The sequence below is a fragment of the Meleagris gallopavo genome, chromosome 3 (genome assembly GCF_000146605.3).
Source record: "Meleagris gallopavo isolate NT-WF06-2002-E0010 breed Aviagen turkey brand Nicholas breeding stock chromosome 3, Turkey_5.1, whole genome shotgun sequence".
Lineage (NCBI taxonomy): Eukaryota > Metazoa > Chordata > Aves > Galliformes > Phasianidae > Meleagris > Meleagris gallopavo.
The window spans coordinates 48,168,741-48,191,855 of record NC_015013.2 but is presented as its reverse complement, the minus strand read 5'-3'; the positions used below and the strand labels follow the sequence as shown (position 1 = coordinate 48,191,855).

General features: G+C 38.1%; 1 protein-coding gene across 1 annotated transcript in view; it reads left to right on the top strand.

Moving 5' to 3' along the window:
* The window catches only part of TMEM241 (transmembrane protein 241), a 55,516-nt gene that overhangs the window by 3,253 nt on the left and 29,148 nt on the right, over positions 1–23,115 (top strand). The window contains exons 2-12 of the mRNA XM_010708861.1: positions 6–65; positions 457–503; positions 3,240–3,317; positions 7,591–7,672; positions 10,907–10,984; positions 12,384–12,409; positions 13,813–13,864; positions 15,056–15,104; positions 16,509–16,554; positions 17,482–17,517; positions 22,376–22,410. Of these exons, the coding sequence (XP_010707163.1) occupies positions 6–65; positions 457–503; positions 3,240–3,317; positions 7,591–7,672; positions 10,907–10,984; positions 12,384–12,409; positions 13,813–13,864; positions 15,056–15,104; positions 16,509–16,554; positions 17,482–17,517; positions 22,376–22,410 (589 nt within the window). The remainder of the gene's footprint in view (positions 1–5; positions 66–456; positions 504–3,239; positions 3,318–7,590; positions 7,673–10,906; positions 10,985–12,383; positions 12,410–13,812; positions 13,865–15,055; positions 15,105–16,508; positions 16,555–17,481; positions 17,518–22,375; positions 22,411–23,115) is intronic.

Genomic DNA, 23,115 nt, shown 5'->3' with positions numbered 1-23,115 from the left:
TGAAGCGGCCGGCGGGCGGCCTCGCCTTCTGCCTATTCTACCTGGCGTCCTGCTTCACCAATAAGGTGAGCGCCACCAATAAGGTGGGCTCTGCGCGGCGATGCCCGGGAGGCGCGGCTGTCAAGTGACGACCGCGGTGTTCGCAGTCGGTCGCAACAGAGATGGCCACAGCGTGCCCAGAAGTGAACTACTTTAACTTAGTTTGAAATAGTTCGCATTGTACGGCGTAGACAATACAGTGTAATTTACCGTTTGCTGCCTGCCGCAGGGACTGGGGCAGCATCCAGCGCTTCTAGCATGGGAAGAGAACTTACAGAAAACGTTGACTGTATCTTGTCTGTTTATTTTTCTTTATTTTGGTAGGAGCTTCTTGTATTTTGTTGCTCTGGTGATTGCCTGTTAATGTTATAGCTCTGTGTGTGTTTGATGTCCATTAATTTGGTATTTGTTTTTCAGTATGTCCTGTCTGTCCTGAAATTTACCTACCCTACCCTTTTTCAAGGGTAAGTACCATTTTAAGAATACAGTTGTTTGAAAAATGACTTTAGTCAATAAATTCAGTCAGTAAACGTCTTGCTGTTCCATGCTGGAGCTAACTTTGGTACTTCATTTCATTACTGGCTTTTGCTGTCAAGAGAACATACTTAGTGAAGCCTTAGTAAAGCAGGCTTCATTTGTCTTGGTCAATTTTTAAGTATCACAGTGGCGATTTAACTAAGATATATAGACTCCATCAGTTCCCAGTTCTCTGCAAATTTTATGCTTCAATGTAGAAAAGTGGCAATTATAGCACAGCTTGTCTAAATTGGGAATGGCACTGTTGTGTAACATGCGGATTGGCTGTATTCTTTTCCAGTATGCTAATGAAAGCTGGCCTTTAACCCATCTTCAGACACACACCGATACAGTGCTGCTTATTTGTTGTAGCTGTGTGTTGTAAGTTCCTATCATATCTTGATGAGAAATTTAATGCTTTGCCAAATATACGTTTGTCAGTGTTAATAATTTGTGAGGTGTTTAAGTTCTTTACAGAGGGAGTGGTGAGGTGCTGGGACAGGCTGCCCAGAGAGGTTGTGGATGCCCCGTCCCCGGAGGTGTTCAAGGCCAGACTGGATGAGGCCCTGGGCAGCCTGGTCTAGTGTTAGATATGGAGGTTGGTGGCCCTGCCTGTGGCAGGGGGGTTGGAGATTCATGACCGTTGAGGTCCCTTCCAACCCTGGCCATTCTGTGATTCTGTGAAATTCTGGACTATTATATTCCAGTCTTCTTTCATTTGCTCTTTTGAGATAATGTTTAAATCTGTGGACACTTGATATCTTTCATTCCTTTTTACTGCTTTGCATGGGTTGTGTTTTGCCTGACTTGCAACTCCAGGGCTGTAATTACTTCTAGGAATAACTCCTCTGGGAATCTCCAGTTTCTTCTCAGCTCTATTAAATATGCAACAAGTGCTTCCTTCAGTTCTATCGCTAGTGTGCAAACAGTCTCTTGGTCAAGTCTTGTAGCACACAGGAAAAGGATTTTGAGTAATGTATATAAAGTAAGTCAACAGTAAAAAAAGCATTTGCTCAATGGCTGCACAGGATATGTGTTACCACATTTACTTCCTTTTTTTCCGTTATTTGGAAAGACATCTCAGCATCTTAGTAATTTTGTTTTTTAAAGGTGACTATTTCTTTGAAAATTAAGTGACTCAGATACACTTTCATCTAGAGTTAAGGCAGCTGAGCAAAGAAACAAAGAATAATGCCCAGTTCACACCATTCATTGATGTTATTCTTGTTCCCTGTATAACCTAAGTCTTTATCACATAGTGCTAAGGATTTGGAACTCTTAATAACTTCAAGCTCTGTCATTAAAACCTGAAATTGTATTAATTTTTTTTCACTTAAAGTTGATGAGAATTAATCACTGGTTTGGAATAGAGCATGATCAAGCCTTCAGCAGATGAGGGATGTCTGGCACCAACCTCTCTTATGCCTCCAGCGCAATAAAGGTGAAGTGAGCTGTGATAGTAGTGTTGGATGTTCATCAAACCCTTATGAACAGTGAGCTCACTCTTTTCTGACTATGTCCAGCTGTATGCCATGCTGCATTTAGCATTTATGTATGAATGAGAGAGGGAGAGATTAAATAATTGCTTAAATTCATTGCAATGACTGGGAATAATAAACAAACACATTTTAATACCTGATATATATTTAATGTGATTTAACACTGTAGCATAGGATCTCTGCCAGAGCTGTATGAGATGTTTGGGTACTTTTACCTGAGAAGCATCTCCCTAAAAACCATTAGCCCGAAAAAGAAGGAAACTGGTCATTTATTATGAAGCTTAAAAAATCACTGTGCATCACTACTGATTTTAAATTATCTGGAAGGATTGCTAAGGCCTCACACACTACTTCCACAGTAAACTAAGGAATGCCATTGTGACAGGATAAGTGATTAGATTGATAAGTCAGTTCAGTATACATGTAATTGCTTTATAGCATTTGAATGAGAAAACCACAGTATTCTGGTTTATATGCTAAATTATCTTACTGTATTTTTTTTTTTCCTCTAGAGGCTCTGAAGCAGAGGCTCATGCAATGTGATGATTTGATTGTTAATGGCACTTCAATTACTGCATGCTACATGCCATTTGAGTTATAGGCAGTGCGTAATCTAGGCCCAGCATGAATAACAACAGGAGTCATAAAGCTAATGTTTGAAATTACCAGCACTGTACACTTCATCCTTGGGACTTATTAGTTCATTGAGCTGAGATCAGTTTGTGAGTCCTGAAATCATATTTATTTGCTCTAGCAATAACAGTTCATATATGTACAGATGTTTATTTCTTGTCACAATCCTTGCCTCACTTGCATCTTTAGGTTGTCATGGCTTTAACATCACTATGATTACTAAATATTTTATATAAATAAATTTTAAATATTTACTAAACAATAAAATGGGGATTCAATAAGATGACTAAAGAAATTGCAGTAGGTGGTTCTTTATAAAATGCTTGAAATATGAGGTGGGAAACATCAGAGTAATAGAAAACCTGGGTGATAAATAGACAGCCCAAAACAAAAGATATGAAGAGTAGTGCCATCCCTGGTAGCCTGGAAGAGCAGTAGATGACTACAGTCCTATGTGTGCTTTGAGAAATTCTAGAGATTTTAAGGTCATGCTCCACATGTCTTTTTTTTTTTTTTAAATGATTTAGGGATCATGTTCTATTTCTATTTCAGGTGGCAAACATTAGTTGGTGGACTTCTGCTTCATGTCTCCTGGAAGTTGGGCTGGGTGGAGATAAGCTTGTGTTCAAGGTACAGCGAGGTTTTCAGTATCTGCTACATACTTATTGTAGTTTGCTTGTTTAGCAAGTCACTAACTTGCTGAAATGTGAGATATGTGTATCTGTATGTATGTGTTCTGCCTCACTAGTGTTGGAGCTATCTTGTGTTTCAGTCTAATCAATGTTCAGTCACTCACTTCCACAGATTACTAATATAGAGTGGATTCAATTTCACCTTGGCAAGATAAAGAAGTGTAATCACTAGAGAAGGCTACAAAGATAATACATCCAATATCATTTTTTGCATCTCTTCCCTGGATCATCTGAAAAATACCAAGAGAGAAACCTCAGTAATGCATTCGCTGACACCCCTTTCCCTTAAATCTCAGTGCAGTGGAGTCAGCAAATGTGATTTGACACCTTCCCTGTAAGATTTGGTGTTTGTAAATGGGAGTCATTTGCCCTTATGTGTATCTCTATATGCATAAGCACGCAGCAAGAGAAACCAGTGCAGTGCACGGGACTGGTGCAGTGATCAAACTCCAAATTCAGATGCTCATCAGTGGATCAAGATGATCTGCTTGAACTGAGTGCTACTACCATTTAGAAGAGTTATACAGAATATCATACTCTGCTCAGAGAGATCCATTCTGTGGTATGAAATGTGACATCTCCTTTACGTTTCACAAAATAGCATGAATTATAAGATGTATGCCCATAGCAATTGCTGAGTTGCCATCACTGGAGATACTCAAACTTTTCTGAGTGACCTGAACAATGTGTCTTAACTCTGAAACTGGACTATCAGACTGGTTGACTGTCAGAATTTCCTTTTAATGTAATTTTTTTCAGTGATTTGTATTATCATGTGACAGGTGATGGATTTTCAGTTTGGAATGTAAGCAGTAGATTTGCAAAACTGAAGTTCCTTATTGAGAGTGAAATCTCTGCATCCATGTGTGAGGAGAACCAGGCTAAGTTCTTTTTTTTGTTACATGCAGGTGTCCACATCCCCGCTGAAACCTAAACAAAGCTGTAAATGGAAACAGGCTTTAACTTCCTATCTTTTATCTATAGTGTAGCTAAGAATGGGGATATGGAGTTCAAAGCTCTCGTTGATTTTGGCAGAGGCAGGATTAGGCTCCAAACTTTGCTTAAGCAACAGTTACTGATATATGTCACCAAATGTATGCTGTTTATGCATATTTGTCTTTGTAATACAGCTTAAAGTGCAAAGTAATGCAGCTATCACTAATGTCCTTTTTAATTCAGCTTTTCATCACTAGTTGAGGAAATATTTTTGCTTTAAGTTGTGGCAGTAAAAGAAGCTGAATAATTTTCCCAGCTTGGAAAAGATATTTTAATTTTTCCATAGCTTGAAAGACATCTAAGTTAATACTGCACAAGAACCACTTTCCACTGTTGAAGAGGACGTTTTTATATGAGAAAACTGTGGCATAAAATTAGCTTGTGTTTTGTAGATTGAGAGGCCACTTCAGGCCACTAGATGTCAGCATATTCTAGGGAAACTGGTTAAAATGCATCTTTGGAAAGTTCTGTAGTGATTTTCTAGAATATTAGCTGTGGACAAAACGATATGGCCAGAATTAATTGCTTGACTATAATTCAGACTAGTACTTAAGCATGAATTTAAATCTGCCTTTCTTCAGAAGGATTAAGTGCATGCTTTTTTGAACTTGACTTTCAGTATAGATCTCTGTCTAAAAAAAAACCAAAAATACCAACCGAACAAAAAACCCCGTAGTATTTCAAAGCTTCTCTCCGTCATCTCCTCTCAAACTCCTTCACCCTCTGAAGGTGTTTTACTACTGGATTGAGAAGGGCTTTTTTTCCCCCCTCTTCTAGCATCTTGGTCTCTACGTCTATCTTTTTGGTGTACATGCAGAATATTTAAGAATACTATTTCCAGTCCCCAGTCTTCTCATGCTGCAAGTAGTAACGTTACCCATCTGTGTGCTTCCACAAAGCCCAGAGTATTTCTGTTCTGCAGACAGATCTCATGAGCTTTCTGAACTGGTTCAAGATGCACCAAAGTATTTCAGAAGAATTATTTTACTACCTGGAGATGACCACCCTTTGCCTGAAGGTTATGACAAAATCAGGAATACTAGCTTCACAATAAATATCAAATAAAAACAAGTTCTTGGTCCTATTAAACATATTATTTACAGTAATTGCTCTTGTTTGATTAATATCTTGCTTTTTATCTGTTTCTGTTCAGTACTGCCAACTGCAAGAGATTCTCACCATCACTGTTGCTTCTGCAATGTGAATAGCAACTGTCTGCAAAATTTGTGTCCAAAACAGGACTCAGTGGAGCACATAAGAATGTGTGTGGCATTCACATGATGCCTCCAGTGCCATGATCTGCTGCCCACCTTCTGCCTGACCCGTGTAGGCACCTAAGTCCCATGTTCTGGTTGGCATTTATTCTATTGTTGAATTTTTCCCAGCTCAGAAACTTGGCATAAACCAAAACTTCAAAGTCTAGTTTTAGGAAGGCTACCCACTGACTTAAATGGGTTTTAAATCTAGCCCTACTACATAAATTCCCTAGTTTTTTTACGTCACTAAACTTGCTTGTTTTGCACGTACATTGCTGTGTTGCCAACATAAGGAGCTGCTATTTGGTTTGCATACAAGACAGATTGTTGGTGCTGACACATTACATCAAACATCCATGCATTCTTTTTCAGTCCTGAAATTCCCACTTGGCAGCATAAAATTCTCCTGTCACATCATGGGAAAAGCATCTTAAGTCCTTTTCCATTGCACTTCACAGCACTGGATTGGAAATGGAGACATATTTGGGATGCCTAGAATTTAGTGGTGGGGAACATGAAAGAGCGATATTTTTATTCACTAAATGGAAATTCAGTTTTCATCTTGTTTTCCTTTCTTCTTCCCAGCTCTCCCTTTTCTTCTTCCTTTCCTTTTTTCTTCAATTTACTGCAAGTCCAGTTGGGATGGGGTTTTTTTTGTGGTTGGTATCTGATGTGAACTCAGTGGCAATGAGGCATGACAATTTTAGGTCCTGATCTTTAAAGAGCAAATTTTTATATCAGCAAAAGGATCTAAAGACCGTTCATTTGTTACTCTGTTGGTTTTTTAGCAAATACCTTAGAAAATTATATAAAGAAAGGGAACATGATGTTTAGTTGTTTGTTCTTTTTTCCTTGTGTTAAAGATAACAAAAATCCTTGGGCATGTTTGATCTTATTTAGACTGTTCTGTTTTCACCTTTATTTGTCCATTTTTTCATAAAGTATTGTAATATAGCGGTGCCTGTGATTGCATTTTGATACTTACATGCTAGTTAGAAGCATAATCCCAGTTAATGAACTGCAAATACTTTGGCTTCATCTTAAAAATGAGTATTACTTGCTAACACTCTCTTGACTTTAGTTCAAGACTTAGGAAGAGTGAATGAAGGCAGCAGTGTCTTCCTCAGTCCTGGGAAGCCTCCAAGTTAGTCCTTTGAATCTCTGTCACTCAAAATCTTAGGTTATTCTCTCTGAAGTTTACCACCTACCTGAACCTTTTGTTCTCTTACGTACCAAAATCGGAAAAGTGCAAATTCCAGTGCCCCTTCTCAAAACTGAAGCCTGACTCGACTGCCATAACCAAGATTAAATAAAAAACAAAACAAAACAAAGCAACATCAATCTGCAGTGATTTAATTCCTCCATTAATTGTCAAAATGCCTCCAGGAGTTTGGCTTAGTCAAAGGGGTGTCATTAGGAAATCTCCAGAGACAGGCTCCCACAGAGACAATCCGATCTTCAGCAGAAATCTCTTTGTAAATCTGGCTGAGAAATGAAGAAATGAATGTGTGGGTGGGCAAGTGTATTTGTACATGGTGAAAATGTGTGCTCTCTGTGCGAGTGCACCATTTTATGCCTTCATTTGAAAGTTTTTCTTCCTTCTACAGAGCATCAAGCAAATTATTGAAATAAAATTTCTCTCTCTGAAATGTAGTAGGAGTAAGTGCTATGAAATACACAATTATTGAGGGATAAGAGCAAGAGAAAGAGTGAAAAAGAGACAGAAAGAAAAGAAAAGCAGTAATGCTGTCCACCTGGCATTAGATGAAGTGGTTTATTTCTGTCTCAAGAGACGTCTTTAGTAAATGAGAGGAATATTGAGCAATCAGACAGTGAATTTAATATGCACACTTTTGAATATATGTACACATACATATATTCTATTTCTTGCAAGCAACTGCTGCTAACTGCATGTTAACAGAATGTAGAGAAGTGATGAGATTTGAATTGTTTTCACAGGTCTGAAATCCTGTCCTGGCTTCCTGCGTCGGTAATTTTTGTAGGCATTATTTATGCTGGCTCCAGGGCACTGTCTAGACTGGTAAGAAACACACAGGTAGACATCAGTTCTGTATTGCCTCTATTTTATGAGCAAAGAATGTTCTCTTCATACAAGGAATTAATTCTGTTCTTGGGTTGGGTGGAAAAGAGAGGGGGAGGGCTTCAAATAATTCGTAATCTATTAACATTGTTAGAGCAGTAGTCCAGTCTTGCAAAGTGTAGGGCAGTAACAAAAAGCACAAAGTGCCTTCAGCTTTCCTTGAGCTCTCTGACAGTCTGAAGAACTCCGCATTGCTCCACAGTACTAAGAGTTTTGCAGACAGATCCACTGTTCTGAATTGTGCAGGTAGGGAAGAAGTTAACAAAGTTATTGGCTCTAGCTTTGCAAAAGGGTTAATAGGACACATTTCTGGGGGAAACCTTTCCAAGAAAAGGATGAAAACCATTACTGTGAGAGGCTTTGGTGTTTTACAGGATTTGAAAAAATAAATTGAAAGTTGGGAAGAGAGTATGGCAGTGGTTTGATTCATCACGTTTGTTATCCATTTGAACTACAATGACCTATAAATGTTTAATCGGGAGATATCAAATCTGCCTTCATTAGAGTTGAATGTCTTTTATTTAAGTAAGCCTGTGTTTCTCAAAAAGTAAAAGTAAATAATATACATAATATAAATAAATGAAAATACAAATATTTTAAAATAAATCAGCTACATGATTTTTTTAAATTGTTTTACGACTGTTACTGTCTGCAGTAGCTCATGCTCTAGTTCTGTTCTGTTTTCTGTCAGTTCACCTTAAATTCCAGAGCCAGCTTACTTCTACTGATTTCTAAACTCCAAGAAGGATCAAAAGGGAATTTTTAGATAAGACTCTTCTTGCAATGATCCTTTGAACATCCTAGTGGAGTGACAGGGCAGAAAAGGACACTTGGTCTCTGTCTACTCAAACAAAGTGGTGGGCCTCGTCTTAGACTCCAGTGATCTTTGGGAAGCATGGCTGCATGCTTGGAAGCCATACGCCTCCAGGTTAGCTCTGTATCATGGTGATTGCATTCACTTCCTCTTGGTTCCTTGTGAAAGCAAATCCACGGGGCTTCCCTGGTGTAAGATCTTTAAGGAAAGAGCTGTTTGGAAATAACAATAAACCCTTGGCAGCAGCATTTTTTCTGCCTCATCACCTGTGAGGTGGAGAAGGTATGAATCACATCCTCTGTTGCTATTTCTTCTTTCTGAGTTCTGTAAATTATCTCGACTCCCTGCCTTGCCTACTCTGTGATCATTCAAGAGTAAGATGTAATGGCATGTCATAGGGCCTGTGAAAAGTTTTTTGTTTGGATCCCAAAGTATTCTTGAGGAGCATCACCATTTCTGCATGTTTTTTTGTTGTTTGTGGATGGGCCTAGTTCTGTCGCCATTTTAGAAGGAACAGCAGAAGGACAAGTAGTCTTAGACCATAGCTAGTATGCATTGCTGGCCCAAATTCAAACCTGCATACAAACTTTATTTTAAGTAAATTTGCCTACAACAATTTTGTGATGTGGAGAGAAGGAAAATTCTTGTACCTGAAATGGCTCGCTTCACAAATTTACTTGCATTAATTGAGTTTGTTTCTAAAGTTGAAATCACATGAACTTTTATGATCAAAACCATGGATGCCTGCTTTAAAACAGTTCCGTATAGAGGCAGGATCTTAGTTTCCATCTGTACCTCTCCAAAAGATACAGGAAGACTCTCCTGCACAAGAGTTGAGGGCTGAGATTGGAGCAGTGGTGCCTAGCTCTGAACTGGGATGCATTAGCCAAAGTATGCAAAACTGTGAGGGGGAGTTTTGTACAGAGTCTATTCATCCTGTCTGTCCAAACAGTAAACCTTTCTTTTTGTGAGTATTAAGCTCACTCACAAATTTAAAAAATAGTCACATCAAAGACAATAGACATATGGAGAAGGTTAGCAGGGCTGGGCAAACTGGAGCCGTTGTTGGCTCTAAAACATATTTGAAAGAGCCAAAAGCGCGGGCGGGGGGAGAAAGAAGGAAAGAAAATCTGTCAAATTGGCTTCATGAAAGAAAGAATGTAAGTTTTGCTGTTATCTTACCTTGTTTATGGTTATTTCGTGTATTCTTTATTATTTCAGGCTCAGGATGCTTATGTTAGATACTTCTGTTTTATTGTGTTTAGTTGTCTAGCAACAAGGTTGAGAATTGGATTCCAGAACTGATAAAGCAGGAGCTGACAACTTCACGCCGGTTGTGTTTGTGTGGTTTTCATTCACTGCTAATTTAGAGGTGTTAAAAGTTATCTTGGTGAAACTGTTGTATTTATGGATCCACCCTCGTTGTTATTATGGCTTAAAGTTTTTAATTAGTGATGCTTATCCTGCTTTGCGGGCAAGAAAAGAAAAATCCAGAAAATAGAGATTTCTGATTACAAAGTCAAGTCAAAGAGATATTTGCTACCTGATACTTACAAGGGAGGCACGTCAGTATGAACTTAACTCATTCTCTACCCATGTGATTTAAATACTATCCATAAGCAGGGAAACACTGCTTCCTGAAATTGCCTTAGCCTTTAGATTATCTTAGTCGGAGTAGATAATTGCTTCTGTTGTGACTGTCTGAGAGACCAAGGATCTGATTTGGAGGATTTATTGTGAACCACTAATTTGAGTTGGTTTTGCCTGGAGTGATGGGCGTTTTATTCGTTGTTGTTATCACTGGGATTTGTTTCTTAATGATTTCATATTGGGATTGCATCCAGATGCCTCACTGGGTATAATTTCAACATCACTTTTGTGTGAGCTATTATTACGTTTCTACCTAAATTTCTGGCAGATCTTCCTAGCAGTAACTGAAAACAATTGCCTAAAATCATCTTACCCGTCATTCTGTTGCTAGGAGTAACACAGTGTTAGTACCAGCAGACGGAGATGGGAAAATAATGAGAACAGTTTACTGTGGAGATTGTAGGTATGCGAACAAAGAGGCAAAACCAGAGGCAGAAGCCTGTGGCAATTCTCACAATGGTAGCTCTGCATGAACATCTGCACAGGGCACTCGAAAGTGGTACTTAAACGATACCTGTGTGCCTTGTAATCGTGATTGTGCTCTTAGAACAAGTCTAAATTCCTTTAGGAGATGTGATTTGGGTCCACAATTATAAAAACAAGCAAAATAATGCAAAAACCTGGGACAGTTAGCCCTTACAGGAACACCCTTCCTATGTCTGTGACTGTTCTGAGTAATTCCAGGCATTTTTGTTCTCTCCCAATGGCAGCCAATTCCAGTGTTCCTCACTATACACAATGCAGCAGAAGTCATAACCTGTGGCTTCCAGAAGTTTGTGCAGAAAGAGGTAATTTCACCTATTAATTAGTATGTTCAAGACACCTCCTGTGATGTAACAGCCCTATAACAAGACATCTAATTTATTTTTATGCAGGCATTAGTGCTATGTGCTTTTTTAATCTCATTGTGATAGCAAGTCACTAATGAGTCCCAGAGAGAGATTTGTTCTTGACAAGTATCTATATTGATGTTTTCTTTTCTCTTTCAGTGGATGAAAGACTGCAAGTGCATATTGATGGTTTAATTTCCACTTTTAAGACTGGCTTAGTCCAGTTTGTCTTTTCCTTTTGAGAATTAATCTCTCTCTCATGCTGTACGTAAGAATTTCATCTTTCAAGCAGAGGGGAAGGAAAACTAAGTCCTTAGGTCTAACTAGTTTAATATATCTAGTATTCAATATATTGTATGTATCAATAGATGAATCACATCTCCACATGAAATTTGGAAAAATAATGCATTTTAGGCTTTGTTTGGGAATCTTTGTTTGGTCCCAAGACCTGCTAAAGTGAGAAGAATTCCTGCTTACTTTAGTAAGATCTCAGTTTGTTTCTCTTCAGCTACACTGGAGATCTTTCTTTTTAGGCTATGAAATGCTTTTCTAATTGTCTGACCAGAGAGGTGCTGTATGAGGTACAGCTGGGAAATCACAAAATCACTTCTGAAATGGTTCATGGCTTGTAGTAGAAGAGATCTTCCGTTCATTACCTCTACAGTGTATCTAGAATGCAAATAAATGCCAGTGTTTGCTACTTGTAACGAACTGAAGACTTCCCTAAGGTTAAGACTAAGGGATGTAGCAGTGTGTGCCATGGCATATCTCTGTGATGCTGTCCCTGACAAAGTGTTTTTATTTTTTCATTCTAGCTCACATGCTTATGTTTCCTCTCTTTGGAAATTAAAGCACAATGGGGAAGGATAATGCAAACAGAGGTCTTGCTAGAAATCTTCCGGGGAATGATTTTGGACCAAAAGATTAGGAAACTTCGATGAATTTAGACCAAGACTGATTTGGTTGGGGAAGTACCTAATTAATTAATTATAATCAATATTTGAATATCTACGGTACACAGTTCTAGTATACTTAGGATGAGTGTAAGAACCAGGTGTAACGTTCATGTCTGGTTTTAGGTTTGCTTGGTGGTAAATAACCTGAAAATATTAAAAAAAGTTGTAGTAGATTAATCTTTAGTCACTGTTCTTTTTGTTTGTTTGTTTCTTTCCCCAAATTCAATTAAGTACTGCTAAGCAGTACTTAAACATAATGGGCTATTCAGTGTTGTTCATTGTCTTTTTCTTGTACTTGATGCAGTAAGATCATCTGTGATTCCTTTTACTTTTTTGAAAGGAAAAAGCACTCTTTCACCATTTAAAAAACAATACAATTAATCATGTGTCCTTTTTTACAGCAGATCTCTCATCTGAAAGTCTGTAGGTAAGTTTTAAAAACCATTCAGATTCAGTTTCATCTTGTTTCGGCTCCGGTTTCTGTATTTGCTTCAAATAGTAGCGCACCAAAACAATGAAGAATGTAAGACAGATTCCTGTGGGCTGTAAGCATAAATTGCAACATACAAGTAATTAAGTATTTTTAAAATGCATTTTCTTTTTTCTTTTATACTATTGCTTAAATAGATACTTTTTTTTCTCCTTGTAAAAATAGCCAGAAGGCTGGCCTTTGTGAATAACAAAACAGTGCTTGCAAGAATGTTTTTGAAAAGGAGATGGAACTCAAGTTTGATATTTCAGTGGATAATATTAAGCAGTAAGAGAAAGATAATGGATTGAAAATAGCTAAAAATGTCTTTCCTAAGGAGGAAAGTGGGTGATATCTGGCGTCATTCTGCATCATTTGTATTAAGTTACACAGCCTTACCAATCTTGGTTGGCTCTGGTTGTTTAGGCTACCAAAAGGAGATCGTGACAAACAGAAGTCATCCATCTGCATACTGAAAGTTTTGTTCTTCCCACTCATTCCCTTGAAGATAATATACTTCTTAATCTTTTAACTGTACTTAGATTGAACAACATTGGTTTATTTTTCAGTGTGTTTGGAGGCCCTGACTTCCAACTTCTCCCTGTTGTTTCCATTATCTGGCTTACCATGGCCTTGTTTTCACTACTGCATTATTTTCAAGGATACCAGTTGGATTTTTTGTTGTTGTTGTTTTTTATCTTCTTTATTCTATCTTTTCCTTCTGTGTCCCTGGAGAGCAGGAAAATGAGCAATAAAAGCAAATATTTGCTGTTATTAATACTGGCAGTCCATAGAAATTCTACATCTACATATTCCATGTAGCCTGTAGAAATACCAGTCAGCTGCAGTTTAAGATTTTTAGTCCAGTTCTGTGGACTATGGAGGGACCTGTGCTATCTTTAAGCCATTTCTACCATGCTTCCACTTTATTCTTTGTTCTGTAGTTAACAGCGCAACTTTTAATGGAGTCACAACTGCTAAAATTGTTGTAATAAACAGTTTACCCCAGTGATGGAACTTTTTGGTAGTTCTTTGTAGCCACAAATGAGTTGGTTTTGGTTTTCTAAAGTAACCTAAGGAAGCCAAATGGCGAGTGAAGAACGGTACTCCCTACCAATTTCTTTTTTTTTTTTTATCACTGCTAAGTTGGTTTGTGCTGATTTTCTTCTTGTTCAACTTAGGTCTGTATTAATTATGAAGAATGCCTGATATAAAATGTAATTTCATTGGCAGAAAGTACTTTATAAATACATGAAATAAAAATGAAGCAAAAAAAGAAAAGTATAATTATAAAATTGAGTAGAATTGTCCATATTTCACCAGGAGTACAATTCTTGCTTTTTTTTTTCTCTTACCCACAGTGTGCTATTCCTCCTGGTAGCAGCAGTGTGCCTTCCTTTATGTGACACGCAGGTGAGCTCTGTTTTATAAGGTGGCTCTAGTTTGGCCTTTGTATTTTTTAGCAAATAAGTGCCTAGCTTTTACTTGTAAGCTAGGGCAGGATTCCTGCAAAAGATTTTTAAACGTGTCCTATTGCCTTGTTACAATCTTGCTGTTTTTAATGTGTTTGCATCCTGGTAAAACCTCTGACCAGTACAGATATGGAGCTTTTAGGTGAAGCCGGGGGCTGGGGATACCACGGTGTATCTTCATAAAGGGCTGAGCGAATCATTTAGGTTTGAATTTGTTGCAAGTACGTTGAGTGGTTTCCTGAATTAGCTTTGTGAGGAAGGAAGAAGTTATCTGTAGTTCTAGAGTAGCTCAGTCCATCAAGGATCTATTCCTTGGATATGCCTGTCTTTCTCTTTTGGAGGTTTAAGAAGGCTACTTTCTTGATTTAGATTTCAGTTAGTAACTGAAGATAAGTGAGAAAAATCTGGGTCTTGTCTGGATGTTTCCAGTCAAGAGTAGACAGAAGTGTTTCACCTGAGTGTTCATCGTGGACCATGGTGCAGGGTAGGAACTTCTTGTATATAGTTGTGAAAGCAGACATTCGTTTTTCTCAATTGACTATGAAGAGAGCCTATCTTGCTGGAAGCATTCTTTTGGATGCACTGCAGTTAGTGAAAACCTTGGGGAAACAGACTGCTTGGCTGCTGCAGGGGCTGCTAGGGGGAAGAGGGCAAGGAAGCACCAAACTTAGTGGTTTCTCTGATCCACTTGTCCCTCTGTGACTGACTATCCATCTTTATTCGGAGATCAAAAGTTAATTTTCTGCAAAGTGAAAAATGGCTATGAGACAAGAATATACAGGCTGGTGTCCGTAGTCTCAGGTCATCGAGAATGATGTCTGTATCCCAAAGAAACAGAGTTGTTTTTACCAGGGCTGAGAACCTGGATAACAGAGTACAGCTACCAGGCATGTGCCATATCTCTAAGAATAGAAATGTCTCTAGCCTTCTTTAGTCTTCTTTTCATTTGTGCTAGAGCTCCCACTGTACTTGCTTTACGAAGCTAACTGCAGGGAAATAGCAATGCTTATGTATATATGAACGTGGTTAAGTGGACATAGTGGTGACAAGCTGATGATTGGACTAGATGATCTTAGAAGTCTTTTCCAATCTCAATAATTCTATGATACCTTTATTTACCTTTTTATTGCAGTTTGATCCAAACGGTTATCTGTGGGCTCTAATTCACTTGATCTGTGTTGGTAAGTCATCTTCTTTGGAGGACTATGAAGAGTGAATTTGTTGGAGAAGCAAGTCAACTTCATTATGATTTTTTTATATATATATATATTTAGGGTTTTTGATGTAAGAAACATTTTAAAATAAAAAGGATATTAAAGATAAGAAAATGTTTTCCTCTCGTAGCCTTCAGGTTGAAAACAACAACAAATCAGACAGAGTAGACAAGTGAAGAAAATACATATGCATTTTAACCAATACTACAGTTTTCTGGAATTTTTAATGGTTGCCCAATGAGAGACCCTTTTCCTCTCTGAGGGGAGAAGAAACATGAAGAACTGAAACTTTTTTTTGTACACACAGATTTTATTTAAAAGTTGACAAAAAAAGTATTCTAAAATATTATGGAATGTTTCCAGAAGGGTGTTGAAATGTTGGAGGTTTTGATGCAGTCATATGCATTCTTAAATAAAGAAGTTAATTAACAATGTGTTGCATGATCTGTAGGGTTTTTATATTTTTCTTTTGTTAGGTAAATGTAATTCTTCCCTGAAAAACTGAAAACAGTCAGATGCAAAAAAAATCTGAAGAAAAGCTGAGTAGCAGTATATAAGTAGGAGATTTGTATATTTTGGAACATTAAGCCGGATAGTAAGGGATTTGTATTTGGTTCTTAGATCCCCTGTAGACTGAGTGATTCATTTGTATGTTAAGTCTTGTCTGCAAATTAGGGATGATTTCTTTATTTTGTCTTTCATGCTGTAAAATTTGCAGGTCACAGGTTATGTGTCTATAATTTCTGTTTAAGGAGATCTAGACATCATGTGCTAAAGTGTTGTTAATATATAAAGAGGAAGTATTTTTTTCTATAGGAAATGTTATAAAAACCTACTTGTTTAGATAAAAAAAAATCCAGGGGTTTATCACTTGAAATACTTGTTTGCTGTAACTTTGGATGAGCTGAGCTGAGACTTCTCCCTTGTAAAACATTGCTAACTGAAAAATGAATTGGTAAAGAATGCAAAGAGCCTAGAGATCCCGCAAACAGCAGAGATGACTCGGAACAGACAACTGTAGGGTCTACATAGATGAACATATCATAGAAGTTACCCAGAAAAATAGGTGGGTTGAAGAACCCATTCTATAGCACTTTATGTATTTGCACACGCACGTGTATTTCTCTCCCACGTTTTTTAGTTATCGTGAGCTGGACTAGCAGAAACACACATGGCATGACAGTATTTTGAGATGATAACACCCTGGAAACTGTTAAGTTGAAGTGATAGGTTGATTTTACTCATGATTTAGGCATTTTTTGTGCCACATTGCTAAGTGTGATTCAGAGGGGTCTATCAGTACCATGACCAAATAAGCTGTTTGTCATAATGATTACACGTTATGGTAATTCTATGTCATTGCAATTACAGGGGCTTACAAAGTATTTCACAGGTTATGGAAGCCTAATTCTTTAAGGTAATGTGTTTTCACATTCTTTTAAATAGAAAGGATTGCTATCAAAGAGGACTGATGTATGTAGCAGTCAGCTAAACTGTAGAGATCTCTGCTTTATCTGTGTGAACTGGATCACTCTTGGTTAATCATTAACGATTTTTGTTACAAGAAGAGCCATACTGTTGATAATCCCAGCAATACCATGTGGTTATTGATATTTATACTGCTAACACAAACACTGAATTAGTTTTAAACAGTGTATTATCAAAGGATGATGACTCAGTCCTGGAAAAAGATCCCATAGTAACTGGCACTGACATTAAGAGGAAATGTTAGTTTGTGTTAGTTAAAGCTGCATGGTTTGAATATGTCAGTATCTCCATTTGTGACACAGTCTCAAAAGTGTTTAACAGCTGATAGGATGCCACAGGGTGTCAGTGTCTGTGTAACTCAAAAACCTTGAAACGTTGCACCAATCCTATATGCAGTCTTACATCAGCCTTATAGAAGTTGTTTTGAAAGTAGGTGCAGTGTTCATATAGCATATGCCTGGTGTCTGCAGTTGTCTGTATAGGAACGGATTTGTTGCCACTGTGTGTTATGTATATGTACGTAACGTGTATATAGGGTCCAGAGAGGCTCCTTTATTTCAAAATCATTTTCCATCTTTGTTTAAATTTTAGCCAGCTCACCATATCTTTACTTTCAATGTAACAGAATAGCAACAGAATTTGTGCAAATACTATGTAAATTAATATGCTGATAAACTATTAAGATAATGTTGTAATATGAATGTTTATAAAATATAGGTAATAATATGTGTGCTACATAATTATAACATTATGTAGATAGGTCGTAATATTGTGCTACTACGTGATATAGTGATCTATTTATATCAGTGAACAGCATTACTGAAAGAATACCTTATTTTTTCCTCTTCTCTCCCAGTGACTTGGACCAACAGTACATCAACTATGTATTCAGGTAAAATGAATAAGCCTTTGATACACTATGGCCGGTTTGTTTAGCATATATTTTCATCTTCAAACATGACTACTTTAGGAAACTCAGAACTACCACTACTTAAATATATTTATTTAGCAAGACATTCACTGAAAAAATATGGCTTAACAGCTGCATGATTTTGGCTATGGCTGTAGGTGAACATGCCAATGTACACCTGGAGAGGTAACGAGGTGTTAATTATGAATTTTTAATCACCATGTGCACAAGTGATCTCTCTTTTCCAGAAATAACATTTACAGAGTAACTCCCTGGCAAAATCTTCACCACAGAAAATCAAACTTGTACCAAATTGCCAGAGGGGGAGGCAGTGATTATAAAAGAACCACGTGCAAAGAACATGAGCAATAAGTGACTATTGAGAGTGCTGTAGCAGAACTGAGTAATTCAGACATTTGGTTGTTTTTCTGATTTGGAGATATACAACTGGCTTATTATTTTGCAGTTAGTGAAAGAGCCTGAGTCACCAACCAGAGTCCCCTGTATTTTTCTCAAAAACAAAATATTTTTTAAAAAGATTAGAAAAATCCAGTCATTTCTCCAAAGAACTATGCAAACCAGAGTACCTGGTGTGCATGGCTTCCACTAGATTTTTGTGAGGTTTTATTTAAATTAAGGCACATAGAACCTTTACTAGATCCATGTCCATCCATAATCACATCTGCTTGTATATATTGACCTCTTGGAATGGTAAATAAAGTTGTATGGGAGTGCTGTGGATTATGAAATCATAAGTATGGAGTTGTGTGGGAGGAGGATGGTTAAAAGGACTGAAAGACATAAATTGACTTAGGTCAAAGTGGAACATAGAGCAGAAGTTAGGCATAAGCATAGGAAGTTGAAGTTGTTCTTATCAGTTGATTGTGTGCTTTAGTCTGACCACACTAAAGATCCCTGATAAGAATACATCAGGAACACTGGTTAGTGACAATTATTTAACATCAGTTTCCATTTACCTTATGAATGTCATCAGTATGGTAACAGTATATACCTCTTTCTATCATAGTCCAATCAGCTCTTCTGCTTCCATGAGTAAGTAATGCAGGCCACTGGTGTGGGGTTTGTATAGTTGCAGTGTCTGTTCACCAGGATCCCAAGCGTTAACAATACCTGAACATCAATTTGCTTGAAGCAGGCTCTTGTTTTAAGTGAGTTGTTGTTTTCTATTTCGTGCAAAGTGCAAAGAAAATCAGTTTTACTCAGAGGACGTGGTTGTATTTATTGCAATTGTTCTGGAGTGTGGTAGTCATGGAGCTTGCAGATATGCTGCTGTGTGTGGAGGTAATCTGTGAAGTCTTGAATGAGGTACAAATGTAAGCCTGATGTTGAAATAAGAATCATTAAACAAGCAGTGAAATCAGTTTATTTTTTTTTGTTGTTGTTGTTTATCAGCTGTCTGACTCTGCCTCTCAGTGGTTATTCTAGTTGAAAATTGCATCTGGGCCTCAACCTTTAAATTCAGATTTTGGCCTAGGTCTTAATTTTGCAGTTGTGATTGAAAAGTCCATGCCATGTTCCCTGCCATGTTAGCTAATGGGATCCTTTGAAATCTGTGAAGTTGTGTCCAGCAGAGAGCAGGAGCACTACATCATATGGAAAGGATGAATCTTGCTATGGAGGTTTTCAGAAAGGAGAAGCTTCTTACTAAGGAACTGTGTGTTTAAGAACTTAGAGTTACTATACTCCTTTCAGAGGTGTTGTGCAAATTGAGAGATTTAGCATCTCCTTTAGAGCAGAAATGTGTTCTTAAACACCAAAAGCACTGGCAGGATTTGTCCCTTCACGAGACCTGTCAGCATGTAGATATCTTTGACAGGTCTGCCACTCCCCACATTTGGATGAAGCTGGTCATTGTGTTTGAGAGCAGTATGGAGTGGCTGACAGAGAATTATTGCAAAAACTTAATTTCTGTAGAAAACAGGCCAAAATATTTTTAAATCACACTGAATAGAAGACATTCTGAAACCTGCATGAGCACAAACTTCTGATAGGCAATTCTTGGTCAAAATTACTGTAAATGTGCTTATCTCTGGTAGATGGTGTCCTACATTAAGTTTTGTGAGTTAGCAAGCTGATTCCTCTAAGTAAGGCTTCTCAAAGACTGTTTTAGCTGGGGAGGAAGCCTCGAGTGGTTAAGTTCCTTGTACAGGGTAAGAAGAGGGGAGCAGAGAAACTCCGTGTGAGGATTTTGTTCCTGCTACAGCCCCATATCCAGGCTGTCCTTCTGGAACTCGCTGGATCCCTAATCTGATTTTATAACATAATCGTGCCTTTTTTATTGATATTCTGTTTAGGGCAGAGTTGCAGCACATCTTTAATGTCATCTAACCCTTTGACCTTAACCGCCACACTTCACAGGGAAGGTTTTGTTTTCTTCCTTGTGTTTTCTTTGGGCTGAGGCCTGGGATGTCTGGTATAGTTATCAATCCCTCTTGGTTCCAGAAGGAAGTTTCTCTTTGAGCATTTTCCAATCTCACTGTTTTATTTTGTTTGAAAAGTGGTAATGCAAAAAGCAACACTGTGTGAAGAAACACAGCTTAGTCATAATTCTCATCACTGTTGATACAGTTTTACTTCCAGTCTCCGGTTGTCTTTCTTATTGAGTCAAAAGCAATAGGCCTTTGCTTCCTTTTGCGTCCTTATCAGGAGACTGTGGAGTTGGGCCTATTTATTGTGAGTGTCTTTTGGCCATCCTTGTACATGTGTGGGTAAGAGGGGTGGAAGAGACTTGCGTAGTGAGTAACGTGCTTTTTATTGTTTAATAAAAAAAAGTGTCTTTGTGGTAACTACTTCTTTTAAAAAGATGTATAAATATTGACAGTGCGAACATACTGTACCAGTCTATGCCTTTCAAAGAGTCTCTATGAAATATTAAGTCTAAAATACCCAACTGCCTATAATTCATGAACAGTTTCTATCTTCAGCCCTCTGCCTTCCATGTCTGATTTCGATGGCAAGCTTCCCTTCTGAGGCTTTGCTGATCACAGGATGCCCGTGCACTTTGGAATTTCTTTTGGTACCAGTGCCTCTGCGAGTAATGCTCAGAGCATGCTGAAGTCTAGCCACAAAGTGCAATCACCTGATTGCCGGGAGATCTGGGACTAGCTGAGAAATTCCAGCTTGGAAATTACAGCAGTGTTAATTCTGAAAAATGGAGTGGTATAAGCGCACACTGATGATACTGTAGTGCTCTAGATATGTCATTTGCAGCACATTCAGTTTTCTAGCCATTGCCATGTGTGCTGGGAACCACTCTGAGCTTTTCCTCTGCCTTAACTTATCAGATAACCTTCTAATGACTGACTCTGTGCTTTACTGCTATTACTGGGCCCAGTGAACTGTAAAAATAACTGATAATTAGCCAGGGAAAAATACCTAGCGTTAGCACTCATAACTTTAATGAATATCTTTTCACCTTCCTAAGTGCAGTGAAGAGACAATACTCTTTTCTCTTTCTCCCTCTTGTCCTTTGGTTTTGTGATGAACGTGTGTTGTTAGTGTCTGGAGGAAGCTGCAGTTCTGCATTGGAAGACTTTCTTGCTTCTTCCAACCTACAGTGCTCCACCTTTGAAACAATGTGGAATTCAAACATCTGGAAAAAAATAAGAAAGATATGAAGAATTAACAGTGCTGAAGTAGGCTCTGTACCACAAACTCAGTGTGATGACCATGTAGGACCTCAGAAGTCTTAATTATTTCTGCAGTTGAAGATCTGGTCACAGCTCATTTTCTTGCTCGTTTGTATCTTTGTAAAAAGCGTGCATCAGTTGAGCCGCTGCTTGGTTTTGTTTTCATGCATTTTTCTAACTTGTTTAATTGCAGCATTTATTCTTTCTTCAATTGACATTTGGGGCATGAATGTGCTGTTCACATGCAACCATATTCGTAGGACTGAGTATTTGACTTTTATACAATGTGTGGACATTTCTACGAACACAGACATTTGTGCACACAGTTGAAATTCTCCCTTGGACGGGGGGCATTAAAGTGTAGACATTATTATAATTCCCTATAGATTCTGTCCTAGTGGTGTTTCCAGTTGGCTGAGTAACAGCTTTGTTGGAAGGGAATTGGTAATGAAATGCTAAGATGAGTGTGAAGTGGTAGTCTGTGCTCATGGCAAATTGGGTTGCGTTAGAAGAAGTACTTCACATTGAGTGCAGTCACCGTCAGTATTGCTGAGGCTGCAGATGGAGTACTCTGATCAGTTTGGGGGCATCCCAGTTCAAGAAATATACCAAGAAGCTGAAGATAGATCAGGTCTACTGACATTGTTAGGGACCTGGAGCATAGGGCGTACTTGAAGGAGTTGGTCTGGCAATGCGGAGACCAGGGTGCTACCTAATAATTGCCTCCACTTTCTTGAAAGGGAGTTAAAAAGATGACCAAGCCAAATTCTTCTAAGGAGAGGCAGGTAGTATAATATTGACAACAACAGCTGTAAGTTGCTCCTGATAGTCTGAAAACTGAGTATCAGGACAAACTTCTTCACTGGGAGTGTGGGGTGACTCGGGAACAAGTTACCCAGAGAGGTGTGGAGTCTCGCTGATGGAAGGTTTTTGAGACCTGCTTCTTAAGATGGAGCCATAGAAGACAAGTTTAAGTATTGTTGACAACCCTCTTGCAAGTTAAAGATGGTATTAAGGCAACCCTGAAGATTCATTTCCAGCTACCTTTTAGAAGATATATATGCCTCATTTACTTTACATAACTGAAATAAGTTTTACCATGAATAAAATTGCAAAGCTGCCAATTCATAATGTTTGGACAATGTCATAACTACTGCAATATGAAATTAATCCTTTTTTTTTATTTTTAGTGTGGTGCTGTTGGCTTCTGCATCCCATCCAGCAGGTGAAGTGGATTAAGTTGCTCCTTTTTCAAATTTCCATATTGCCTTTCCTTTTCATGCTTCTTTTTAGAGGCCAGTCTTCATAGAAGGAATTCTCTGGAATTCCATTACAACATGACTGATAATATTATATTGGTCAGACAACGTTGTGTAATTCATGTGATACTTACTAATATCTTTCTGAAGTGCCCTTTGCAAAGAAGCAGCATGAGACAACCAGCAAAAAACAGCTTCTGAGGTGATACATGGTAAAGAACAAGGATTCCCTCGCTGAACACAACCTCTTGAGAGCAGTGTTCCAGCACTCACAATGTTATTGAGTTTCCTTCTCTGCATGCAAACGTTCAGTGCTATGCAAACGTTTTGGTTTGTTGCTTTAAGATGTATCGCATCCCTGTGGCAGGATTTGAAGTAGTGAAAGATTACAGGCTAAAGTAACAGAAACTGAATATTTCCACCATAACTGAATGTGTCTAACCTTTAAAATGATAAAGGTGTCTGCCTGTTGCTCTCACTGAAACATTTTCCGAATCAGAAAAGCAAAGGAAAAAGCATTTAAATAAACTTGAATATCCCATTTAGATTGGTGATTTATCTTGTGTATCTAGCATTTCCCCATCAGAGCCAGAAATGCATTCAAAAAGTAAGCATTTCAAAATGGAGCATCTTCTTAATCTGTAGAGCCCAACGGCTATAGGAGCCCCAGA